General features: G+C 37.1%; 1 protein-coding gene across 1 annotated transcript in view; it reads left to right on the forward strand.

The window, feature by feature from the left end:
- DNAH7 (dynein axonemal heavy chain 7) overlaps window positions 1-22,741 on the forward strand; it is a 245,023-nt gene that overhangs the window by 108,990 nt on the left and 113,292 nt on the right. Inside the window, exons 29-35 of the mRNA XM_027125386.1 lie at window positions 1,369-1,617; window positions 4,223-4,372; window positions 12,835-13,017; window positions 13,376-13,552; window positions 16,445-16,576; window positions 17,924-18,148; window positions 20,741-20,938. Of these exons, the coding sequence (XP_026981187.1) occupies window positions 1,369-1,617; window positions 4,223-4,372; window positions 12,835-13,017; window positions 13,376-13,552; window positions 16,445-16,576; window positions 17,924-18,148; window positions 20,741-20,938 (1,314 nt within the window). The remainder of the gene's footprint in view (window positions 1-1,368; window positions 1,618-4,222; window positions 4,373-12,834; window positions 13,018-13,375; window positions 13,553-16,444; window positions 16,577-17,923; window positions 18,149-20,740; window positions 20,939-22,741) is intronic.

Raw genomic sequence — 22,741 nt, forward strand, 5'->3', positions numbered from 1 at the left:
ATACTAATGTGACCCCATCTTTATAATAAGCCTTCAAATCAGATCGTGTTCATCCTCTAACTTTTTAACTTAAAAAGATGTAAAACTGCAACATCTCTGGAGGAAAACAAGAGAAATCCCTTGTGAATTTGGAATAGGCAAAAATTTCTTAAATACAACACCAAAAGCACAATGCATGAAACAATAAATTCATAAAATAGACTCATCAAAATTTAAAAGTTTGCTCTTTGAAATACACTGGTAAGAGAATGAAAGACAAGCTAGAGACTAGAAAAAAATTTGCATATTAGATGTATGATGAAGGATTTGTATGCAGAATATTTAAAGAATGGTCAAAACTTACCGTGAAGAAAATAAACTGATTAAAAATAGGCAAAAGATTTGAACAGACATTTCACTAAAGAAGATATACATATGGCACACAAGTACATGCAAAAAATGTTAATCTTTGGGAAATGCAAATTGAAGCCACAACAAGATACTGTTACTTGTTACTATGGCTAAAATTAAGAAGACTGACCATATCAAATATTGAAACTCTCATACACTGCTTGGGGAGATGTAACATAATAATACAACAACCTTGGAAAGCAGACAGTTTCTTAAAACGGTAAATACACACTCACCGTACTATCCAGGTATTCCACTCCTCATTATTCGCCTGAGAGAAATGAAAGCATTTGTCCATACAAAGACTTGTATATACATGTTTATAGTAGCTTTATTTATTTCCCAAACTGGAAACAATGAAAATGTCCATCAACAGGAAAATGGGTTTAAAAACTGGCACCTCAATACAGTGGAACACTTCAATACAATGGGCTATTGATATATGCTGTGAAAGGTGTGAATTTCCAAATCTTTATGCAAAGTGAAAGAAGCCAGACAAAAAATAAAGCAGTACCTGTAATGTGTAATTTCACCCGTAATAATTTCTAGATAATGCAAGTAAAAATAGTAACAGAAAGCAAATCAGTGTTTGTTGGTTGTCTGGGGATGGAGACAGGAGGTGGCAAGGAGAGGAGAAAAGGCCACAAGGAGACTTGTGGCTGTGACTGGTATGTTGACTATCTTCATTGAGTTGGTGGTTTCACTTATCAAATTGTACCCTTTAAATATAAACAGTTGATTGTATGTCAGTCATACCTCTATGAAGCTGTTGAAAATACTGGACTATTACTCAAAGGCTCTATTTCCATCAATGTTAAATACAAGGATGTGAGAAATTTTATCAAGTTTATGTATGTCTATATGTCTATATATATATGTATATATACATATACACATATACATACATATATAGAAAGACACAGAGAATATGAGAATGTATAGATAGATAATGTAAATCCCCAAATCATCTATCATTAGGGAATTACTTCAGATTTGTTTCCTGGGGTGAAATTACCAAAACCAGATTACAATGATTTGCTGGGAGCCATCAAAGACAACTGTGACTCCATGAATTTGCAAATGACCAGCTTCTTTTCTGAGAAGATTCTTCAGATATATGAAATGATGATCGTGCGTCATGGCTTTATGATTGTTGGAGAACCATTTGGAGGAAAAACCAGTGCATATCGCGTCTTAGCTGGAGCACTAAATGATCTATGTGAAAAGGTAAGTGTGTTATTAATGCATTAATTTATTGATAATCAGCTTTGTGCAAGATAGAATGTATGGTTATTTAAAAGGGTACTTTAATGCAGCAACTTAAACTTATAAAAATACAGAGGAAATGATATTAGAAAAGTAATACAAAGCAAGTAGGAAGTTCAGTATACAAAGGGTATGCCACAGATTTGCCTCTAGCCCTTTTGTTTCTTTTTTTTAAAGAGTTTAATTTTAAAGAGTTTAATCATAAAGATAACACATTCGTTATAGAAAAAAGTCTGAAGACATGAAAAAAAACCTGACAGTTTTCTCTTTTATACTTTCTTAGGAGAGTAGTTTTTATTTTCTTGGTGTTTAGATTTGTAATGCAAACTTGTTAGTGGCTGCTAGTGGTACTGAACTGAAGTGTGTGTGTGTGTGTGTGTGTGTGTGCGAGCATGCGCATGCATTATATAATACATGCATATGTAAGTATAGTAAATAATGATGATTATATTATTCAAAATTCCTGTCCTACACATCTCAGTTTGGTCTACTTTGATAGGCTAAAGGAGTGAGGCTGTTTTAAGTTCTCCAACTAATATTGCATTTCTGTCTACTTACCCTTGTATTTCAAATAGCTCTTGCTTCATATATTTCAGTGTTTGTAGCCAAATGGGATTCGTGATCATTACATCTTCATTGTGGAGCCTCCCTTCAGCCAGTATAAAATTATCTACTTGTATTATCTGCCTTGGATCCCCTGTGTCTAATTTCAGTATTGCAACCCCTGCTTTCTCCTTGCATATATATTTGCCCATGTCTTTAATTGTGACTCTGGCTGTCACTGTGATTTACTTTTTTATGGAGAGTAATTAGTTTTAACTTTTATTTTCTCCAATTTGATGGCCTTTATCTTCTCATAGGGAAATTTTAATTCGATTGTATTTATTATCAAACAAACGGATATGTACTTATTTCTGTCATCTGTTCCTTTATGGTTTTATCCTTTCATGCTGTTTCCTTTCTTCGCCTCCCTTCCTTTCCCTTTATCCTTCCTGCCTTGCTTTCCTCAGTTTTTGTTTGCACTTTTGCTATTTTATTGTTATAGGGGCGAATTTTTTGCTATAAAAAATAAGTCTCTAAAAGAGCCAAATGTGGTGTGCCACTCAAAGATGAAAGAAGATGAAGGTATGAGCATGTATTCTGGTCCAATATAAAGCCCGAAAGTGATTCATTATCAGGAAATTCTAAGAGTGACATTGTGGTAATGTAAAAGGGGCAAGGCTCCATAGCCACTGCTTGCAAGCTGTAGCTTCACGCTAGCTTCGTTGCATTTGGGACGAACACGTTGCTTTAATGGCAGCAACTTTGTTCTGACTAAGATGATAGAACTTTCCCATGCTTCTGAATTAAGGATGACACATCGTTATTCCCTTCTGGGCACAGAGAAGAAAACACAGACCTTGAGCTTATTTTTTCTTTTTTTTTTTTTTACTGCTTCACATTATTATTGCCACATGTTTTCTTCAGTTTGGTACTTCATGTCCCAAGCTCCAGTCGTGGTGGGCAGAAAGCAGTGTGGGAAAGAGTTGGACTTGTTCTAAGTTGAACTTGTTATGTTATATAAAAAAGAAATGATTGTGAATAAGTAGAGCACAGGTGATTTTTAGGGTGGGGAGCTATTCTGTATATATTGTAATGGTGGATACATGACATTATGTATTTGGCAAAATCCATAGAAGTGTCCAACACAAAGAGTAAACCTTAATGTAAACCATGGGCTTTAGTTAATAAGAAAGAATCCATATCAGCAGAGGAACTGAGGAATTGAGGAATCATAACAATGTACCACACCAATGCGAGGCTTTAATAGTAGGGGAAACTGTGTGTGAGTGGCGGGAAGATGGAGGGAATATATGTGAATCTCTCTATATTTTCTGTTTAATTTTTCTGTAAACCCAAAGCTACTCTAAAAAAATAAAGTCTATTAATTAAAAACATAAAAAAGCCTATGCCCCAAGGGTATTAACATCTCTTATTAATTCCATATACCAGCTTTCAAGGTTCTGGTGGAAACTATCAGCTTACCAATATTAATTTTTTCACAACGTGAGAATGGTACATATTTGCCTATATTTAAATCATTTAATTTTATCTCAGAGAATGTTTTGTAGTAAGAATCAACCACTTACAGCCCATGGGCCAACTTCAGCCCAAAGCCTGTTTTTGTGATGCCAGTGAGCTTAGAATGGTGTTAACATTTTTAAGATTTGTAAAGAAAAGCAGAAAAGAACATGTAACCTGTTGATCTATCAATAGTAAGTATTATATGCTTTTGACCAACATTTGGTACTTTATTCCTAAGTATCCTATGAGTTCTTAAATCCTATTGTAAATGGTATTTTTAAATTTTATTTTTCAGTTGTTCATTGGCATTATAGAAAATACAATCAATTTTTGTATAATGACTTTGTTTGCTGCAGCCTTGTTAAATGAACTCTTTACTTCGGGTAGTTTTTGTGTAGAGTCTTTAGGATTTTCTACGTGCCCAATCATGTTTTCCATGAATAATGACAGCATTAGTAGTCTTTTAAATAAATAAATAATCTTTTTTTTTTTTTCTATTAAGGGGTTAATGGAAGAAAACAAGGTTCAGATCACTGTTTTAAATCCTAAGTCTGTCACCATGGGTCAGCTGTATGGGCAGTTTGACTTAGTGTCCCATGAGTGGTCCGACGGGATCCTCGCTGTCAGTTTTAGAGCATTTGCTGCTTCATCGGTAAGTGCTAACACTTCTCAATGCTATGAGAGTTATGATTTTTTTCAGTTGTTTCAAGTAAACATTTGTATTTGTAGCTCAAGGTACTTATTTAAAACACATTACTGGGATCCTTGAGGCGCCGGCCGCCGCCCCAGGCAGTGTCTGAGCCAAGCCCCCGCGTCCTTCGCCTCCGTGTGCCCATGGCCTTTAAACTGCCGGTTCCTCGGCTGGGGGCGGGAGCGCTGAGTTTCCCGCTGGGAGGTAAAGTGGCCCCCTTTTACCTCCCAGATGCCGCAAGGAGACAGGCCTGTGGGCACTAGGTACGCCACCCTTGCCCTACACGTGCCGGGGCGAGGCCCTCACGAGGGCAGTGAGTGGGGCGTGGTGCCTGTCTCTTCTCCCTCTACAGATGAGAGAGTTGAGACAAGGAAATTTTATGTCCTGCTTAATATAAATACAACTGGATATAAGCTTCAGGAGGCCAAAGTACATCATCTCTCTCGTTCACTCCTGTATCTTGAGCATCTAATACTGTGCCAGGCATATGCTTTGCTTTTACCATTTGTCCTACGGTTCTGTCTGTCCGGTTTTTGTTTTTAAGGATTGTTTTTAACGTTTGTTACATTGGTGGATTTATTTTTTGGTTTGGTTGCTCTCTTCTTTCTTTTTTTTTTTATTAATTTTTAATATTTAAAAATTTTTTTCACCTTAGTAACTTTATTTTATTTTATATATTTTTCTTTCTTTCTTTTTGTTTTTTTCTCCCTTTTCTTCTGAGCCATGTGGCTGACAGGGTCTTGGTGCTCCGGCCAGGTATCAAGCCTGAGCCTCTGAGGTAGGAGGGCCAAATTCAGGATATCGGTCCACCAGAGACCTCCCGGCCCTACATAATATCAAGCGGCGAAAGCTCTCCCAGAGATATCCATCTCAACACTAAGACCCAGGTCCACTCAACGACCAGCAAGCTACAGTGCTGGGCACCCTATGCCAAACAACTAGCAAGACAGGAACACAACCCCACCCATTAGCAGAGAGGCTGCCTAAAATCATAATAAGGTCACAGACACCCCAAAACTACCACCAGACATGGTTCTGCCCACCAGAAAGACAAGATCCAGCCTCATCCACCAGAACACAGGCACCAGGCCCCTCCACCAGGAAGCCAACACAACCCACTGAACCAGCCTTACCCACTGGGGGCTGATGCCAAAAACAGCAGGAACTATGAACCCGCAGCCTGCGAAAAGGAGACCCCACACACAATAAGTTAAGCAAAATGAGAAGACAGAGAAACAAACAGCAGATGAAGGAGCAAGGTAAAAACCCACCAGACCAAACAAATGGAGAGGAAATAGGCAGTCTACCTGAAAAAGAATTCAGAGTAATGACAGTAAAGATGATCCAAAATCTTGGAAATAGAAGAGAGAAAATACAAGAAACGTTTAACAAAGACCTAGAAGAACTAAAGAGCAAACAAACAATGATAAACAACACAATAAATGAAATGAAAAATTCTCTAGAAGGAATCAATAGCAGAATAACTGAGGCAGAAGAACGGATAAATGACCTGAAAGATAAAATAGTGGAACTAACTACTGCAGAGCAGAATAAAGAAAAAAGAATGAAAAGACTTGAGGACAGTCTCAGTGACCTCTGGGACAACATTAAACGTACCAACATTTGAGTTATAAGGGTCCCAGAAGAAGAAGAGAAAAAGGGACTGAGAAAATATTTGAAGAAATTATAGTTGAAAACTTCTGTAACGTGGGAAAGGAAATAGTCAATCAAGTCCAGGAAGTGCAGAGAGTCCCATACAGGATAAATCCAAGGAGAAACATGCCAAGACACAGATTAATGAAAGTATCAAAAATTAAATACAAAGAAAATATTTTTAAGACAGCAAGGGAAAAGCAACAAATAACATACAAGGGAATCCCCATAAGGTTAACAGCTGATCTTTCAGCAGAAACTCTGCAAGCCAGAAGGGTGTGGCAGGACATATTTAAAGTGGTGAAAGGGAAAAACCTACAACCAAGGTTACTCTACCCAGCAAGGATCTCATTCAGACTTACAGACAAGCAAAAGCTAAGAGAATTCAACACCACCAAACCAGCTTTACAACAAATGCTAAAGGAACTTCTCTAGGCAAGAAACACAAGAGAAGGAAGAGACCTACAAAAACAAACCCAAAACAGTTAAGAAAATGGTAATAGGAACGTACATGTCAATAACTACCTTAAGTGTAAATGGATTAAATGCTCCAACCAAAAGACATAGACTGGCTGAATGGATACAAAAACAAGACCCATATATATACTATCTACAAGAGACCCACTTCAGACCTAGGGACACATACAGACTGAAAGTGAGGGGATGGAAAAAGATATTCCATGCAAATGGAAATCGAAAGTTGGAGTAGCAATTCTCATATCAGACAAAATAGTCTTTAAAATAAAGACTATTACAAGAGACAAAGAAGGACACTACATAATGATCAAGGGATCAATCCAAGAAGAAGATATAACAATTGTAAATATTTATGCACCCAACATAGGAGCACCTCAATATATAAGGCAAATGCTAACATCCATAAAAGGGGAAATTGACAGTAGCACAACCATAGTAGGGGATGTTAACACCCCACTTTCCCCAATGGACAGATCATCCAAAATGAAAATAAATAGGGAAACACAAGCTTTAAATGATACATTAAACAAGATGGACTTAATTGACATTTACAGAACATTCCATCCAAAAACAATAGAATACACTTTCTTCTCAAGTGCTCATGGAACATTCTCCAGGAGAGATCATATCATGGGTCACAAATCAAGCCTTGGTAAATTTAAGAAAATTGAAGTCATATCAAGTATCTTCTCTGACCATAATGCTATGAGACTAGATATCAATTACAGGAAGAAATCTATAAAAAATACAAACATATGGAGGCTAAACAAAACACTACTAAATAACCAAGAGATCACTGAAGAAATCAAAGAGGAAATCAAAATATACCTAGAAACAAATGAAATGAAATGAAATTGTTGACAATGAAAACACGATGACCCAAAACCTATGGGATGCAGCAAAAGCAGGTCTAAAAGGGAAGTTTATAGCACTAGAATCCTAACTCAAGAAATAAGAAACATCTCAAATAAACAACCTAACCTTATACGTAAAGCAATTAGAGAAAGAAGAACAAAAAATCCCCAAAGTTAGAAGAAGGAAAGGAATCATAAAGATCAGATCTGAAATAAATGAAAAAGAAATGAAGGAAACGATAGCAAAGATCAATAAAACTAAAAGCTGGTTCTTTGAAAAGATAAACAAAATTGACAAATCATTATTAGCCAGACTCATCAAGAAAAAAAGGGAGAAGGCTCAAATCAACAGACTTAGAAATGAAAAAGGAGAAGTAACAACTGACACTGCAGAAATACAAAGGATCATGAGAGATTACTACAAGCAACTCTATGCCAATAAAATGGACAACCTGGAAGAAATGGACAAATTCTTAGAAAAACACAACCTTCCGAGACTGAATCAGGAAGAAATAGAAAATATAAACAGACCAATCACAAGCACGGAAATTGAAACTGTGATTAAAAATCTTGCAGCAAACAAAAACCCAGGATCAGATGGCTTCACAGGTGAATTCTATCAAACATTTAGAGAAGAGCTAACATCCATCCTTCTCCAACTCTTCCAAAATATAGCAGAGGGAAGAACACTCCCAAACTCATTCTACCAGGCCACCATCACCCTGATACCAAAACCAGAAAAACTGTCACAACAAGAGAAAACTGCAGACTAATATCACTGATGAACATAGATGCAAAAATCCTCAACAAAATACTAGGAAACAGAATCCAGCAGCACATTAAAAGCATCATGCACCATGATCAAGTTGGGTTTATCCCAGGAATGCAAGGATTCTTCAGTATACCCAAATCAATCAATGTGATAATCCATATTAACAAACTGAAGGATAAAAACCATATGATCATCTCAATAGATGCAGAAAAAACTTTCGACAGAATTCAACACCGACTTATGATAAAAAGTCTCCAGAAAGTAGGCATAGAGGGAGCTTTCCTCAACATAATAAAGGCCATATACAACAAACCCAGAGCCAACATTGTTCTCAATGGTGAAAAACTGAAACCATTTCCACTAAGATCAGGAACAAGATAAGGTTGCCCACTCTCACCACTCTTATTCAACATAGTTTTGGAAGTTTTATCCACAGCAGTTAGAGAAGAAAAAGAAATGAAAGGAATCCAAATAAGAAAAGAAGAAGTAATAATGTCACTGTTTGCAGATGACATGATACTATACAAAGAGAATCCTAAAGATGCTACCAGAAAACTACTAGAGATACTCAATGAATTTGGGAAAGTATCAGAATACAGAATTAATGCGCAGAAATCTCTTGCATTCTTATACACTAATAATGAACAATCTGAAAGAGAAATTAAGGAAACACTCCCGTTTACCATTGCAACAGAAAGAATAAAATACCTAGGAATAAACCTACCTAAGGAGACAAAAGACCTGTATGCAGAAAACTATAAGACACTGATGTAAGAAATTAAAGATGATACAAACAGATGAAGAGATATACCATGTTCTTGGATTGGAAGAGTCAACATTGTGAAAATGACTCTACTATGCAAAGCAATCTACAGATTCACTGCAATCCCTATCAAACTACCAATGGCATTTTTCACAGAACTAGAGCAAAAAATTTCACAATTTGTATGGAAACACAAAAGACCCCAAATAGCCAAAACAATCTTGAGAAAGAAAAACGGAGCTGGAGGAATCAGGCTCCCTGACTTCAGACTATACTACAAAGCTGCAGTAATCGAGACAGTATGGTACTGGCACAAAAACAGACATTTAGATCAATGGAACAGGATAGAAAGCCCAGAGATAAACCCACGCACATATGGGCACCTTATCTTTTGACAAGAATATACAATGGAGAAATGACAGTCTCTTCAATAAGTGGTGCTGGGAAAACTGGACAGCTACATGTATAAGGATGAAATTAGAACACTCCCTAACACCATACACAAAAATAAACTCAAAATGGATTTGAGACCTAAATTTAAGACCGGACACTATAAAACTCTTAGAGGAAAACATAGGAAGAACACTCTTTGACATAAATCACAGCAAGATCTTTTTTGATCCACCTCCTAGAGTAATGGAAATAAAAACAAAAATAAACAAATGGGACCTAATGAAACTTCAAAGCTTTTGCACAACAAAGGAAACCATAAACAAGACAAAAAGACAACCTTCAGAATGGGAGAAAATATTTGCAAATGAATCAGTGGACAAAGGATTAATTTCCAAAATATAGAAACAGCTCATGCAGCTCAATATTAAAAAAAACAAGTAACCCAACCTAAATATGGGCAGAAGACCTACATAGACATTTCTCCAAAGAGGACATACAGATGGCCAAGAAGCACATGAAAAGCTGCTCAACATGACTAATTATTAGAGAAATGCAAATCAAAACTACACTGAGGTACCACCTCACACCAGTTAGAATGGGCATCATCAGAAAATCTACAAACAACAAATGCTGGAGAGGGTGTGGAAAAAAGGGAACCCTCTTGCACTGTTGGTGGGAATGTAAATTGATATCGGTACTATGGAGAACAGTATGGAAGTTCCTTAAAAAACTAAAAATAGAATTACCCTATGATCCAGCAATCCTACTACTGGGCATATACCCAGAGAAAACCATAATTCAAAAAGACACATGCACCCCAATGTTCATTGCAGCACTATTTACAATAGCCAGGTCATGGAAGCAACCTAAATGCCCATCGACAGATGAATGGATAAAGAAGATGTGGTACATATATACAGTAGAATATTACTCAGCCATTATAAGAAACGAAATTGTGTTATCTGTAGTGAGGTGGATGGACCTAGAGACTGTCATACAGAGTGAAGTATGTCAGAAAGAGAAAAACAAATACCATATGCTAACACATATATATGGAATCTAAAAAAAAAAAAAGGTTCTGAAGGACCTAGGTGCAGGACAGGAATAAAGACACAGACGTAGATAATGGACTTGAGGACACGGGGAGGGGGAAGGGTAAGATGGGACGAAGTGAGAGAGTGGCATTGACATATATACACTACCAAATGTAAAATAGATAGCTAATGGGAAGCAGCCACATAGCACAAGGAGATCAGCTCAGTGCTTTGTGACCATCTAGAGCGGTGGGATAGGGGAGGTGGGAGGGAGACGCAAGAGGAAGGAGATATGGGGATATATGTATATGTATAGCGGATTCACTTTGTTATACAGCAGCAACTAACACAACATTGTAAAACAATTTTACTCTGATAAAGATGTTAAAAAATCTATAAATAAATAAAACACATTACTGAAGAGTCTGGCAGTGTTTCTGTGAAGAGCACTGTTAGTGCCTGCAGAGAGGCCAGAGACCATGAGGGCAGGCATCTTCTCCTCAGTATGCACAGAAGAGAGGGCAGGAGCAAAGAAGACTGGGGAGAGTATTTCTGATCTTCTTTTTCCAGGCTAAGTGACCCAGGAAAGAGAGCATCTGAGTAACGTGATCCTTTCAATCCTTCAATAATGTTCTTCCTGTGCCCTGCTGCTCAGCTAGCTGTCAGTGTCACACCCACTAATTGTTAGATAGACTCCAGTGCTTAGAGAGGAAATTGCAGACCTTTATAAAACGATGTCTTACAAATTCCAACTCTTGCCCTTTAGTGTGTTAGGAAGAGAATCGGCTGCCTGTGGAAAGCAGAAGAGGTAAAGGGTGTGCCAGCTGCTGGCTGCTGGGAAGGGGAGTGGGAACTTACCTCCTCCTGGCTTACCCTACTGAGTGGCAGCTTCCCACTGTTACAGAAAAGGGTCCACAGACCAATAATTGTTAACTTGGTTGTCGTATGTTAGCAGACTCTCCGTGGAGTGTGATTACACGGAGACAGCTTGCTAAGGCTAGTCTTACAGGAAAAGGGGCCTAGGCTACAGACATTTGTTTTAAGTCTTTTTTTATATAAATGTTTCCTTTATTCTGACTACCATACATCCTAAATTTGGTGCTCTTTACCTACTTAAGGACCAGCCTGTCATGAGTCAGTGTGATAACAGAAAAACATCAAATTGCAGCTCTGCTTTTATTGCCTGAAGGGGCTTGAGCAATGAATAATGTAAGGATTGGCTCTCAGGGCACAGGTGGGGCGGGCAGAGGTCTGGGACCATTGATGTCCCAGATCCTTTGATGTCTCAGATCCTTTCTTGTCACAGTGGATGTCCTCTGGCCCAGATTAACATGTGAAGTCTCCAGATAATGTATGCTGTTACATTATTTATAAAGAAATAATCATGAAATATCTCCCATTTTACACTTAGCTACATAGTACACATTATATTTTCCAGGAAGCTACATCCCGTAAATACTGAGTCTCCAGGAAGTTAAGTAGCTGTCCCAAAGTCACACAGCTGGGAAGTAGTAGAATCAGATTAAAAGTGAGGTCTTTCAGACTGCACAGCCCAACAACTCACCATTACAGGGCAGTGTTTCTTAGAGTGAAGATGAGCAGCCCTGGGAACCCAACAGCAGGAGGAAAAGTTGCTCTGAAGGTGATCTCGGAGATAACAGGCTCTTCCGTGCTTCCTGAGCGTGGCCAGAGCTAGCTTCTGAGTGTGGGTGGCTTGAGCCCAGACAGGCCCACTGTCTTGTGGATTAATGCCTTTGGTCACAGGGAATGAGAATGTGCTAAGGTGGATTCAGATCCTTCACTACTTCAACTCAAATTCACATTTGCTGAAGGGGAACCAAAGCATCATCTGTGTCCTCAGAAGGGCTGCTTCATAAGGATCTAGAAAAGAGAATCCGTTTTTGCTCCCTCTGGCTAATATTTGTTGAACATTTACTATATTCTGGACAAGATGTAAATATTTTCATGTTTCTCATTGTGGGACTGTGAAGGTTATATTGATATTAATGCCCTGTACCACCATGAGACAGTTCAGCCCAAGAAGGATGTGTGTGTTAATTCATTCAGTGGAGGGAACAAAAAACTTGACTTATCACACAAGAGTAATTAATCTGTATGAACACTAAATAGAATCTCTAGAGTCAGACAGTCTGAATGAAAATTGTTTTCCCTGGCAATTACATGTTTGTTTTACTTATGATACTCTCTCAAACATGTTATATATGAGTTTAGAAACATTGGAAAAGATGGAATCTTAAGATGTTATATATATTTGTCTCATCCGTGGCATATATAGGCTTCTTTAGTGAATATATATATATTCACACATGTATGCACACTTTATTCCAGAGATGCCTTTACATTTTGATGGTGCAGTTAGTTTTAGGGGTTACATTTTAAAGTTGTAAAATAATATTATTGAACTTTTTCCCTTCCATGACTATTTTCGTCCTTTATTCACCGTATGCATGAACCAGACGCCAGACAGGAAATGGTTAGTTTTTGATGGGCCAGTAGATGCAGTATGGATTGAGAATATGAACACTGTGCTGGATGACAACAAAAAACTATGTCTGATGAGCGGGGAGATTATCCAAATGTCACCACAAATGAATCTTATTTTTGAACCAATGGATTTAGAAGTTGCTTCTCCTGCCACTGTAAGTTCTCAGTTTTCACATCTGCTTATAAATTTGAAATGTTATAAATGCGTTTATTGCTTAGTAACTTTGACTCTAGATGAAAAGTATTTATAGAATTCATTTTAACAGCCATCTGTGATTCTCCAAGAGCAGCCGTGTCTGTCGACATACCTTGACAAATATAAGTGTCAGGCATATTTTCCTCTTTGCCTAGGACCATTTGGTGAAGTCGTACACAAAAATTAAATCAGGAAATTATCTAAAAGTATGCTATTTTTTCCCCAAGAGTTTTCTGAAGGTTGTAAGAAATAGATGTATCAAGTCATATTTCTTTTATAAGCAGTTCCTTGGAGGTAAACAGTGATTGTTTTTCCAGGTTTCCAGATGTGGGATGATTTACATGGAGCCTCATATGCTGGGCTGGAGACCGCTGATGTTGTCTTGGATAAATCTTTTACCTCCTGTGATCAGTATTATTCAGAAGGAATTTATAATAGGCTTATTTGACAGAATGGTTCCTGTTTCTGTTGAATTTATTAGAAAGCATACAAAGGTAAGAGGGATGAAAGTTTTAATATTTAAAAAATAAATGGAAAATCCAAATTAGCCATATATATACATTTTAATGTCTACTTTTATTGCCAACTACCAGATATTAAAATAAGTTCTTAACTAGTTTGACTAAAAATGCTTTTCTTATTAAAGTTTAAAATTTTTAATTAACATAATTCTCCAAAAAATATTTTAAATGAAGCATCCTGTGGTTTGAGAAAAATGTGTGGATCTTTTCTCTCTTAAGAAACAAACTCAAAGTCCCACCTAATCACACCTGGGTGAAAATATTCTAAATAGTTCTCTCTCTGGGACTTCCCTGGTGGCGCAGTGGTTGAGAGTCCGCCTGCCAATGCAGGGGACACGGGTTCGTGCCCCGGTCCGGGAAGATCCCACATGCCGCAGAGCGGCTGGGCCCGTGAGCCATGGCCACTGAGCCTGCGTGTCCGGAGCAAGTTTTCATTTTGAAATTTTTCTTTATTTTCCAATGCTTTTAGAATAAATATATATTATTTTATAATTAGAAAAAGAACAAGTGAAAAAAGTAATCTCGTTTATGACTTCCAAAGAACTGGATAGTGGGTCACATGGAGAAACACATATTACTGCTTTTTAGACATACTAAATGAGGAATCAGCTATATTTAGCATGAGTGCATCTAATTGTTTAGGGATTACTGTGGATAGCTAATAAAACTGTGATTCGGAAAGGGAAGCCAGCCTGTGGTAGAAGAATTGAAAGAGGTCCTAAAGCAAACAAATCCATTTTTCTCTCTTTTAGTACACCCTGGGGATGAGATGGGGGAAAGGTAGAAGGGAGAAGTGACAGCGTGAATTTCCGGAAGCATGGATGTCTCCTGCCTCTGAGAGTTGATGGAGTTCCCATGAGGCTCTTAAACACCCTTCAGCTGGGAACTGTAGGGAACGATGCTTAATTTCTGCTTTGGGAGATGTGGACCAAAGGTCTTTTAGGATGACTTTGCTCCGGATCAAATATAGGGAAACAGGGTTGGGATTTCTCCTGCTGTTGGAAATATAATAGAAAAGCTTGAGGCAGGTATTTAGCTCAGTGTTCATATTTGGAAAGTAGAATTTAAAACCATGGTAATGAAGATTACTTAAAGGCAAATCCAGAGAAAAAGAGCAAAGGCTGTAATCCTGGGTATACCAGCAACTTAGAGAGAGGGAATGGGGAGAAGGTTTTGAGTAGTAAGTAGCCAGTGTTATCAGAAATTACTGAGAGTCAGGTGAAGGAAGGAAAGCGTTGGCATGTGTCCCTCGGAAGTGGCAGTAGAGATCTTGAGGGAGCTCTGGCCCCAGCACTTTGAGGGAAGAGGCAAGAGTACTTCAGGGCGGTTGGTTAGGAATGTGGGTGATACTGACTTGATGGTGAGTGTAGGCTGCTCTTTCAGGAAACTTGGCTGTAACGGAATATGTTGTACATATGAAGTAATCATGTTTCAAAATCAATTAAATATGCATCAATTGAGATAAAATAAGCTATAGGTTTTTTTTTTCTCCTGGCATTGTCACAGAAGGTAGGTGTTACAAATAAATGGATTTTCCATATAACTGGAACTGCTCTTTTCAATAGCAAATAGGGGGAAAAATTTTTTTTAATTGAGGTATAATTGACATACAGTATATTAGTTTCAGGTGTACAATATAATGATTTGTATATTTTGTGAAATGATCACCACAGAAAGTCTAGTTAATATCTGTCATACGTAGAATTTTGTTCTTGTAATGAGAATTTTTAAAAAATCACTTTTAATATAAACTTCCTGAAAGGTACTTATGCACTTTTGTCCTTTCTTGAAGAAATTATGAATGCCTGTAGAGCACAGATCTGTGTATGCTGAGGCGGGTAGGAGAGGGATAGATTGGGAATTTGGGATTAGCAGATGCAAACTATCATATATATGTATAACTAAATCACTTTGCTGTACACCAGAAACTAACACAACATTGTTAATCAACTATACTTCAATAAAATAAATTTTAAAACAATTATGAATGCCTGTTATTTACTAAGTAGTAATACGCGTCTGTCTTATTTGTAGTAGTTAACTGTTTGCATTTTAGGGTTGCAGCCATAACACTTAGTCCCTGTCCTTAATCAGACACTCAGTTGTCGCTTACTGCCTGCTTCTACTGGGACAGTGGCCAAATATCAAGTCACCTGCTTCTAATCTTCAGAGAGTCCATTTCAGAGCTAATTCTTACATGTTAACCATGAAGCAATACAACTCTAAAGGCTGGAAGAGAGCTTGGAGGGAAGAAGACAAATGTTTATTGAGAACTTGCTGTATGCTGCATGGTTATAGGAACTGTAACATTATTTATTTTATAAATTCTCATGGTGAGACCCAGAGAAATAAAGTGCACAGTATTTACAGCACTCCAGAAACATTTTATGCTCTTCAAGACTTAAAAATATATTTCATGAGTTTACTCCGAGTACTGCTGTAGCTTACTAAAGATATTCTAAAATGGGCTTTATTTATGGAACATGTTAGATAAGCAAATTAATTTCCTACTCTGAAAGATTTTTTTTTTTTAGTGTTTTGGTTTATGAAATTGGTATAACATAGAATCTATGTTTGTGATTAAATTAACTAAACTTGTAACTGAGTTTTTTCAATTTGAGAATCAGTATAAGAGTGATTAAAGAGCACACGCCACCTGGATGGGACATCCATTGCTGCCTCACTCTAGGGAACTAATATGTACCTCAGTTTTCCCTCCTATAAAATTAGAATTGTAACAGTAGTACCTTTTCATAGATACTTTGGCTGTTAGAACTAAATGAGTTCAATAAAAATTAGTTGATACTATTTCAGTTAGTGCCTCATTTAAATTGTTTCACAGACTTTTTTTCTCTGATTTTTCAGGAATTATCTCCTACTTCAGATACAAACTTAGTCCGATCCCTAATGAATCTGATAGACTGTTTTATGAGTGACTTTGCTGATGAAGTCAAAGTAGGAGAGAGAAATGATCGAGAAACTTACTCTTTACTTGAGGTAGGTCCATTTCTCTTTGAGTCTTGCAATAGAAAGACATCCACTGCTTTCCCCAACGCTTCCTAATTAATTAACCTCATTTTTCCCGGAACTGGAGTCTGGACAATGGGTGGTAGCTGAACAGTGAGGAAAGAGTCAGGTTCCAAATGCCAGGTGCTGGTAGGAAAGCTCCTTGACCGGCAGTTCTGTTGGATCAAGAAGTTTGGGTGGAGCCCGATGATTCCCACAGATCTGCTACTGATTACCTTGGGTCAGTTGGCCTGTCTCAAAGATGATCAATCCTCAAAATGTCAATGACCATTGACAACAGGATTCACCTCCCCTTCAACCTCCAAATTATAATTCATTGCTTTTTCTCCTTACTTTTCCGCCATTTTCATGAGATATAAATGTTTAAAATATATATATGTATTGAGTATAAGTATATATTTGAAATGAGGAAAGCAAGAAAATATATAATCTATAAACATTTTAAATATAGGAATAAAATTATCAACAGACCTTGAATCTTCTTTAATAAAAAAATTATGTATTGGCTAATGGTAGCACTTCTAATGTAGTCAGTTACTTTTTCCATATGTTTTATGAAATAAATTTTTAGTTTCATTTAAAACAGTTTCCAGAGAAAGACAGTCTGTAAGCTGTGAGTAGGTGAATAGTGTGAAGCCAGAGTTCACAACTTTTATGAGCATAGTCAAGACTGTTTTAACATTAAAACATGTATATGTTTTAATGGCATTAAAAAGGGGATTTGATTTTAAAACTATCAAACAGGCTTTCTCATTTGAGTGGTGTGTCTTATTGTCTCCCCTGTTCCCTCTGCCTGAGTCTGGTAAGAAAGCTTGCAGGTTAGCAGTTCTAATTATACAATCAATGCTCAGGTAATTATTACAACAGGTAAATAAAAGTATTTGAATTTGTTCTACTTTTTTAAAAACACTGCATCAGAATTTAAATTTAATAAATATATATAGTGGGTTGATTATTCTTTATTAAAATATGCTTTTGTACTTTAATAAAAAGTTATCTCAATGTTCTTTTTAATATCAAAGTTCAGCCATATATTTAAATTATCACCTGATTTACCAGACTAATCATTCTAAGGTTTTACTATGCCTAGAATTTATACTTTGCATTGTATTATCTTCTCTGATAGTAAGACTTTATAAGACATGTAATTTGATAGAAAAAAACTAATTATTACAAAATCCTGAGATAACCTACTACCATATATCAGTTTATTCATTTCCTTTCAAAGATATTAATCTGGCTGATATGATTTAAGCTTCAAGAATAGATTAAAGTTATTCTTTAATGCACTCTTATCTTCTCATCTCTCCAATTCAGGGCATTTTTCTGTTTTCATTGATCTGGTCCATTGGTGCTTCTTGTAAAGATGATGATCGGTTGAAATTTAATAAGATTCTTCGAGAACTAATGGAAGGCCCGATTTCAGAAATAACTCGAAATAGGTTTAAATTACTGAGTGGTACTGAGCAAACATCTTCAAAAACACTAACTGTTCCATTTCCTGAAAAAGGAACAATTTATGATTATCAGTTTGTCACTGAGGTAAGAGTTCTGAAGCAAGAGTTGTAACTGCCAACCAGGCAGAGTCTCCTTGGAGACACACAGCACATAAAGGCTCTGTGGCCACCTTGTCACCACTGTTTACCTTAGGAGACAGCATGGAGTAGAGGAAGGCACGCTGGTTGTGAAGTCAGGCACACCTGGGTCTGCCATATAGCCTTGGACTAGTTCTTTAATCTCCCTGAACCTTGTTTTTCTCATTGATAAAATGAGACAAATAATAATACTTGTTGGGCTAGTTGTACTCATTGCAAAAAATCACACATTAGGACATCCAGTCCAGCACCAGGCGAGTACTGCTCAACGACACACCTCTGGGAGGTTCATGGTGCATGTTAGCACATCACAGGCTAAGAGGTCCTGCAGGACCGCCGCTGGGTGTTTAGGAATTCAGCCCTTCCCAAACAGATTGGACAATACAACCTGGGTGGTGTTTGTTCACTTGTTTGTTTTTGTGTAACAGCTCCCATAAGTACTGTAAATGAGGACAAAGTTTTGGTATACATATTATTTAAATATATGCAGATTTAAGTGAGGTTGGGATCACACCATATCCTCACTGGGTAGTTGTATATCCTCCTTCCTCCTTTAATAAAGAAAACAACTCTCTGTCTCACTGATATTTCTTTAATAAACTTATTTTTCTAAAACCTCCCTATAATCTACCATTTGGATGGACCATGATCCATTGCATTTCGTAGTCTTGGACATTGAAGTGTTTTTGTTGTTTTAGTTTTAATGCTTTTGTGAATATTCTTGTGCACAAGTCATTGCGTACATATCTGATTATTTCTTTAAGATAGGTTCCTAGAAAAGGAACTACTGTATCATTTTTTAAATTTTTATGGCTCTTGACAATGTATTGCCAACCTCACCTCAGAAGAGACTCTTCACCCTGCCAGCCACAAGATACCTTTATATCTTTGCTAATTTTACTTCAAATGACTAACCATACGCTGCATTTTCAGAGCACTTTGCAGTTTATTAAGCTTTTCCACAATCACTTCTATTTCGTTTCCCAGCATCTCAGTGAAATGGTAAAGGTAGGATTATTTTTCAAATTTTACCATTGAGGGAACTGAGTGAGGCTCAGAGATATTTTGTGATTTTTCCCAGGATCACACAATCTCTAAATGACTCTCTGTTCTAGGTTTTGTGATTCTTAATTTTTCCTTCCCCACAGGTGGCAAAATATCCATGTTAGAAAAGATTATCAAGAGTATTGAAAGAGCATTATTTCTTCATCAGTTTTAGAAAGTTCTAGGAATTTCTTTGCAATACTATTTTTAGACTGATGTAAATTCAGCCTCCTCAAATTCTCTGCTATGTGCACAGCACTGCCAGAAGATACAAAAATGAATAAAGCACAGTGCTGCCCTCTGTGAGTTCCTAACCTCTTCAGAAGAGTGTCATGTATACTGTAGGACAGAAGAGTCTTATATGTCAAGGTCCAGGGACACAGGGCATTTTTGTAACCGTAGGCCCATCAGTGAGGCTGGGTTTTGGGGAACATGAAGAAGGTGTGAAGGAAGAATGGGTCTAAATTCTAATATGCTTCGAAAGGCCAGGAGCTTAAACTGGATTTTGTAAGAAAGGAGAGGCCAGTGGTGTTTGTCTAAGGAGAGAGAGTTAACGTGATATTTTTGAAAAATTTTTTTATAGACACTGCCTTAGCAAATTAAAATTTTAGTTCATAAGCTAATTGGATGAAAAGATACAGTGTAATGTTAATTCATAGTAATAATCTCATATTAAGAAATCTCGTCTGTTCTGGATATCTGTTGCACACCAACATGAATATAGTTAACACTACTGAGCTATACACTTAAAAATGGTTGAAGGTAAATGTTAGGTGTTTTTTACTACAATTAAAAAAAGACACTACTATAAATAAAATAGATAACTGTTAAGGACCTACTGTATAGCACAGGAAACTCTACTCAATACTCTGTAATGACCTATATGGGGAAAAAAATCTAAGAAAGAGTGGATATATGTATATATATAACTGACTCACTTTACTGTACAGCAGAAACTAACACAAAGTCAAAATCAACTCTACCCCAATAAAAATTTTTGTAAGAAAGAAAGAGAAATCTTGCTTGAAATAATAAGCTGATGTTGTAAGTACCATTATAAAAGTCAAACAGTATGCAGCTGATGTTCTATGTAGAAAATTTTTCTATGTGAACAGTTTCTGTGTGAACAGGTATTGAATAAAATTCTTTACTCTTTAACACATTGATTAGACCAGTTTACTCAATACCATTAAAGAATCTAACAATTGGCCGAAATAACTGATCTTTGGGTTGACATAATCAGTGGTTTCAGGACATCAAAAGTATCACAACATTGCCATTTCATTTTTATTCATAAAAAGCCCAATTTCTCCTTAATTTAACATAAAATTTAACTTAAAAAAATTAGAGTGAAGAGTTTTAAAGGATAAAAACAAGTGCATAAATATCAAGGATTGTTGTCTTGATCTTTCATCTTTTTTGCAATGGCACAGGAGTGCCATCTAAAAGTATTTTACAACATGACATTCACTATTTGGTTATTTATTGTAAACAGGGAATAGGAAAATGGGAACCATGGGTAAAGAAGTTGGCAGAAGCTCCTCCAATTCCTAAGGATGTGATGTTTAATGAAATCATTGTACCAACTCTGGACACAGTTCGATGCTCTTCACTAATGAAATTGTTGACCACCCATCAAAAGCCTTCAATATTTGTAGGACCAACAGGAACTGGAAAGAGTGTTTACATTATTGTAAGTATTGTAGAAATCTACATGTTAAAATGTGCATGATAGTCCTAAGAAAATTATTTTTTAAACTACCTGAACTGGTAGGCAATGTTTTTTAAATACTTACGTATTTCAATGTTGCAGCCACAGAGAATTTTTGAGTAATTGCCTATTTATTTTTGAAAGTTGTTTAAAGATATTATGCTACTTTATATCACTAAATTATTGTCCATTTTAAAGTTATTTTAGTGAAAATAGCTTATACAGGATGAAGAATTTTATCTCCCTTAAAAAGGGTGTTTTGGTTGATATTTAATTTTTTAAAGTATCAAATATGTAAACAATTACTACATGGTAATAAGACTGATTTTCTTTAATGATTTCTGGAATCACACCTATTGTGTGGTAGGTAAGAAAATGCTAGCTGCTGCAACAGACATGCCCCAAATCTCAGTAGCCTTATAAATCTTTGTTCCCTTGTGTTTAGGGGATCACACTGATCAAAGATCAGTTCTTGCCTCTAGTTTCAGATTTCTGAAAGGAGAAAGCTGGCTGGAACTATTTTTTTTTTTGATGATGAGAAACAATGCCGTATTTTATTTTATTTTTTTTTGCGGTGCGGGCCTCTCACTGTTGTGGCCTCTCCCGCCGCGGAGCACAGGCTCCGGACGCGCAGGCTCAGCGGCCATGGCTCATGGGCCCAGCCGCTCCGCGGCACGTGGGATCCCCCCGGACCGGGGCACGAACCCGTGTCCTCCGCATCGGCAGGCGGACTCCCAACCACTGCGCCACCAGGGAAGCCCCTGGCTGGAACTATTAATGAGTAGCACCTCCAGCCTTTGACATGGCAAGTAAGTGCAAGTTTCCCCCGGGTCAGTTGGACAGTGTGGAAGGTAACTGGACTTGAGCCTTCCTGGGAGTCCATTCCATATGACTGCCCACAGAAGTGAGGGAACTCCACTAGTCCCCTTAGGTCAGGGAACTGTGCAATGTGAATGTCCCTTGGGAGTAAGTAAGGAACCTGCACATCTGGTCTTCTCAGAGAGCAAACATTTGGAAGCTTGCCATGACAGCAGGCAAGATAGCATTAGCCAAGAGAGAACCACAGTGACACCAGTGAAGTGGGAATTTTGCCTCTCTTCGTCCAGCTCTGCCCGCTACCCGACCGTGGGCAGGAAGAAGATAGGGAAGGGAGGTGGAGGAAAGAGGAGGAGCTATCGGTGGCCCCTCCCCCATTGCAGTTTCCCAGTCAATTCACATTCTCCCAGTTGTGACAGTACCTGTTTCTAGTTCTTTATTGATTTTATATTTTAATCCAGTCCTTTAATCCTTTGGAATATATTTGGTTATATAGTAGAATAATTGTCCTGGTATTATTTATTGAATAATCTCTTTCCCAACAGATTGAAATGTCACCTTTATCATACTAAATGCTGTATGTATCAAGAAATATCCAGGAGTGGGGAGGGAAGATGTTTAGACTGAGATTTTAAATCAAGGTGTTGAGTTGGACTGGATTTTTTTTTAAAAATAACAAAGTGTACAGAAAGCTAATGGATTTATCTAAGATATTATCAAGAGTTAGGGAATGGCGACTTGACATGGTTCAAGGCAGTGGGTGGAGAAAAATAAAGCCTTTGTCATTGGTACCACCATCAAATTCAGCCCAGGTAATAAACTGCCCAGGCCAAAAAGAATTACTTTTCACAAAATTGGGGAACATAATTTGCATCTTATTTTGTAATCTGCTTTTTTCTACTTAAGGTATTGTAAATATTTTCCTATTCCATTATTATTCTACAAGATGATTTGTAGAAAACAACATCT

Source organism: Aethalodelphis obliquidens, unplaced genomic scaffold (assembly GCF_003676395.1).
Source record: "Aethalodelphis obliquidens isolate GAN/ISIS:26980383/991018 unplaced genomic scaffold, ASM367639v1 scaffold2, whole genome shotgun sequence".
Lineage (NCBI taxonomy): Eukaryota > Metazoa > Chordata > Mammalia > Artiodactyla > Delphinidae > Aethalodelphis > Aethalodelphis obliquidens.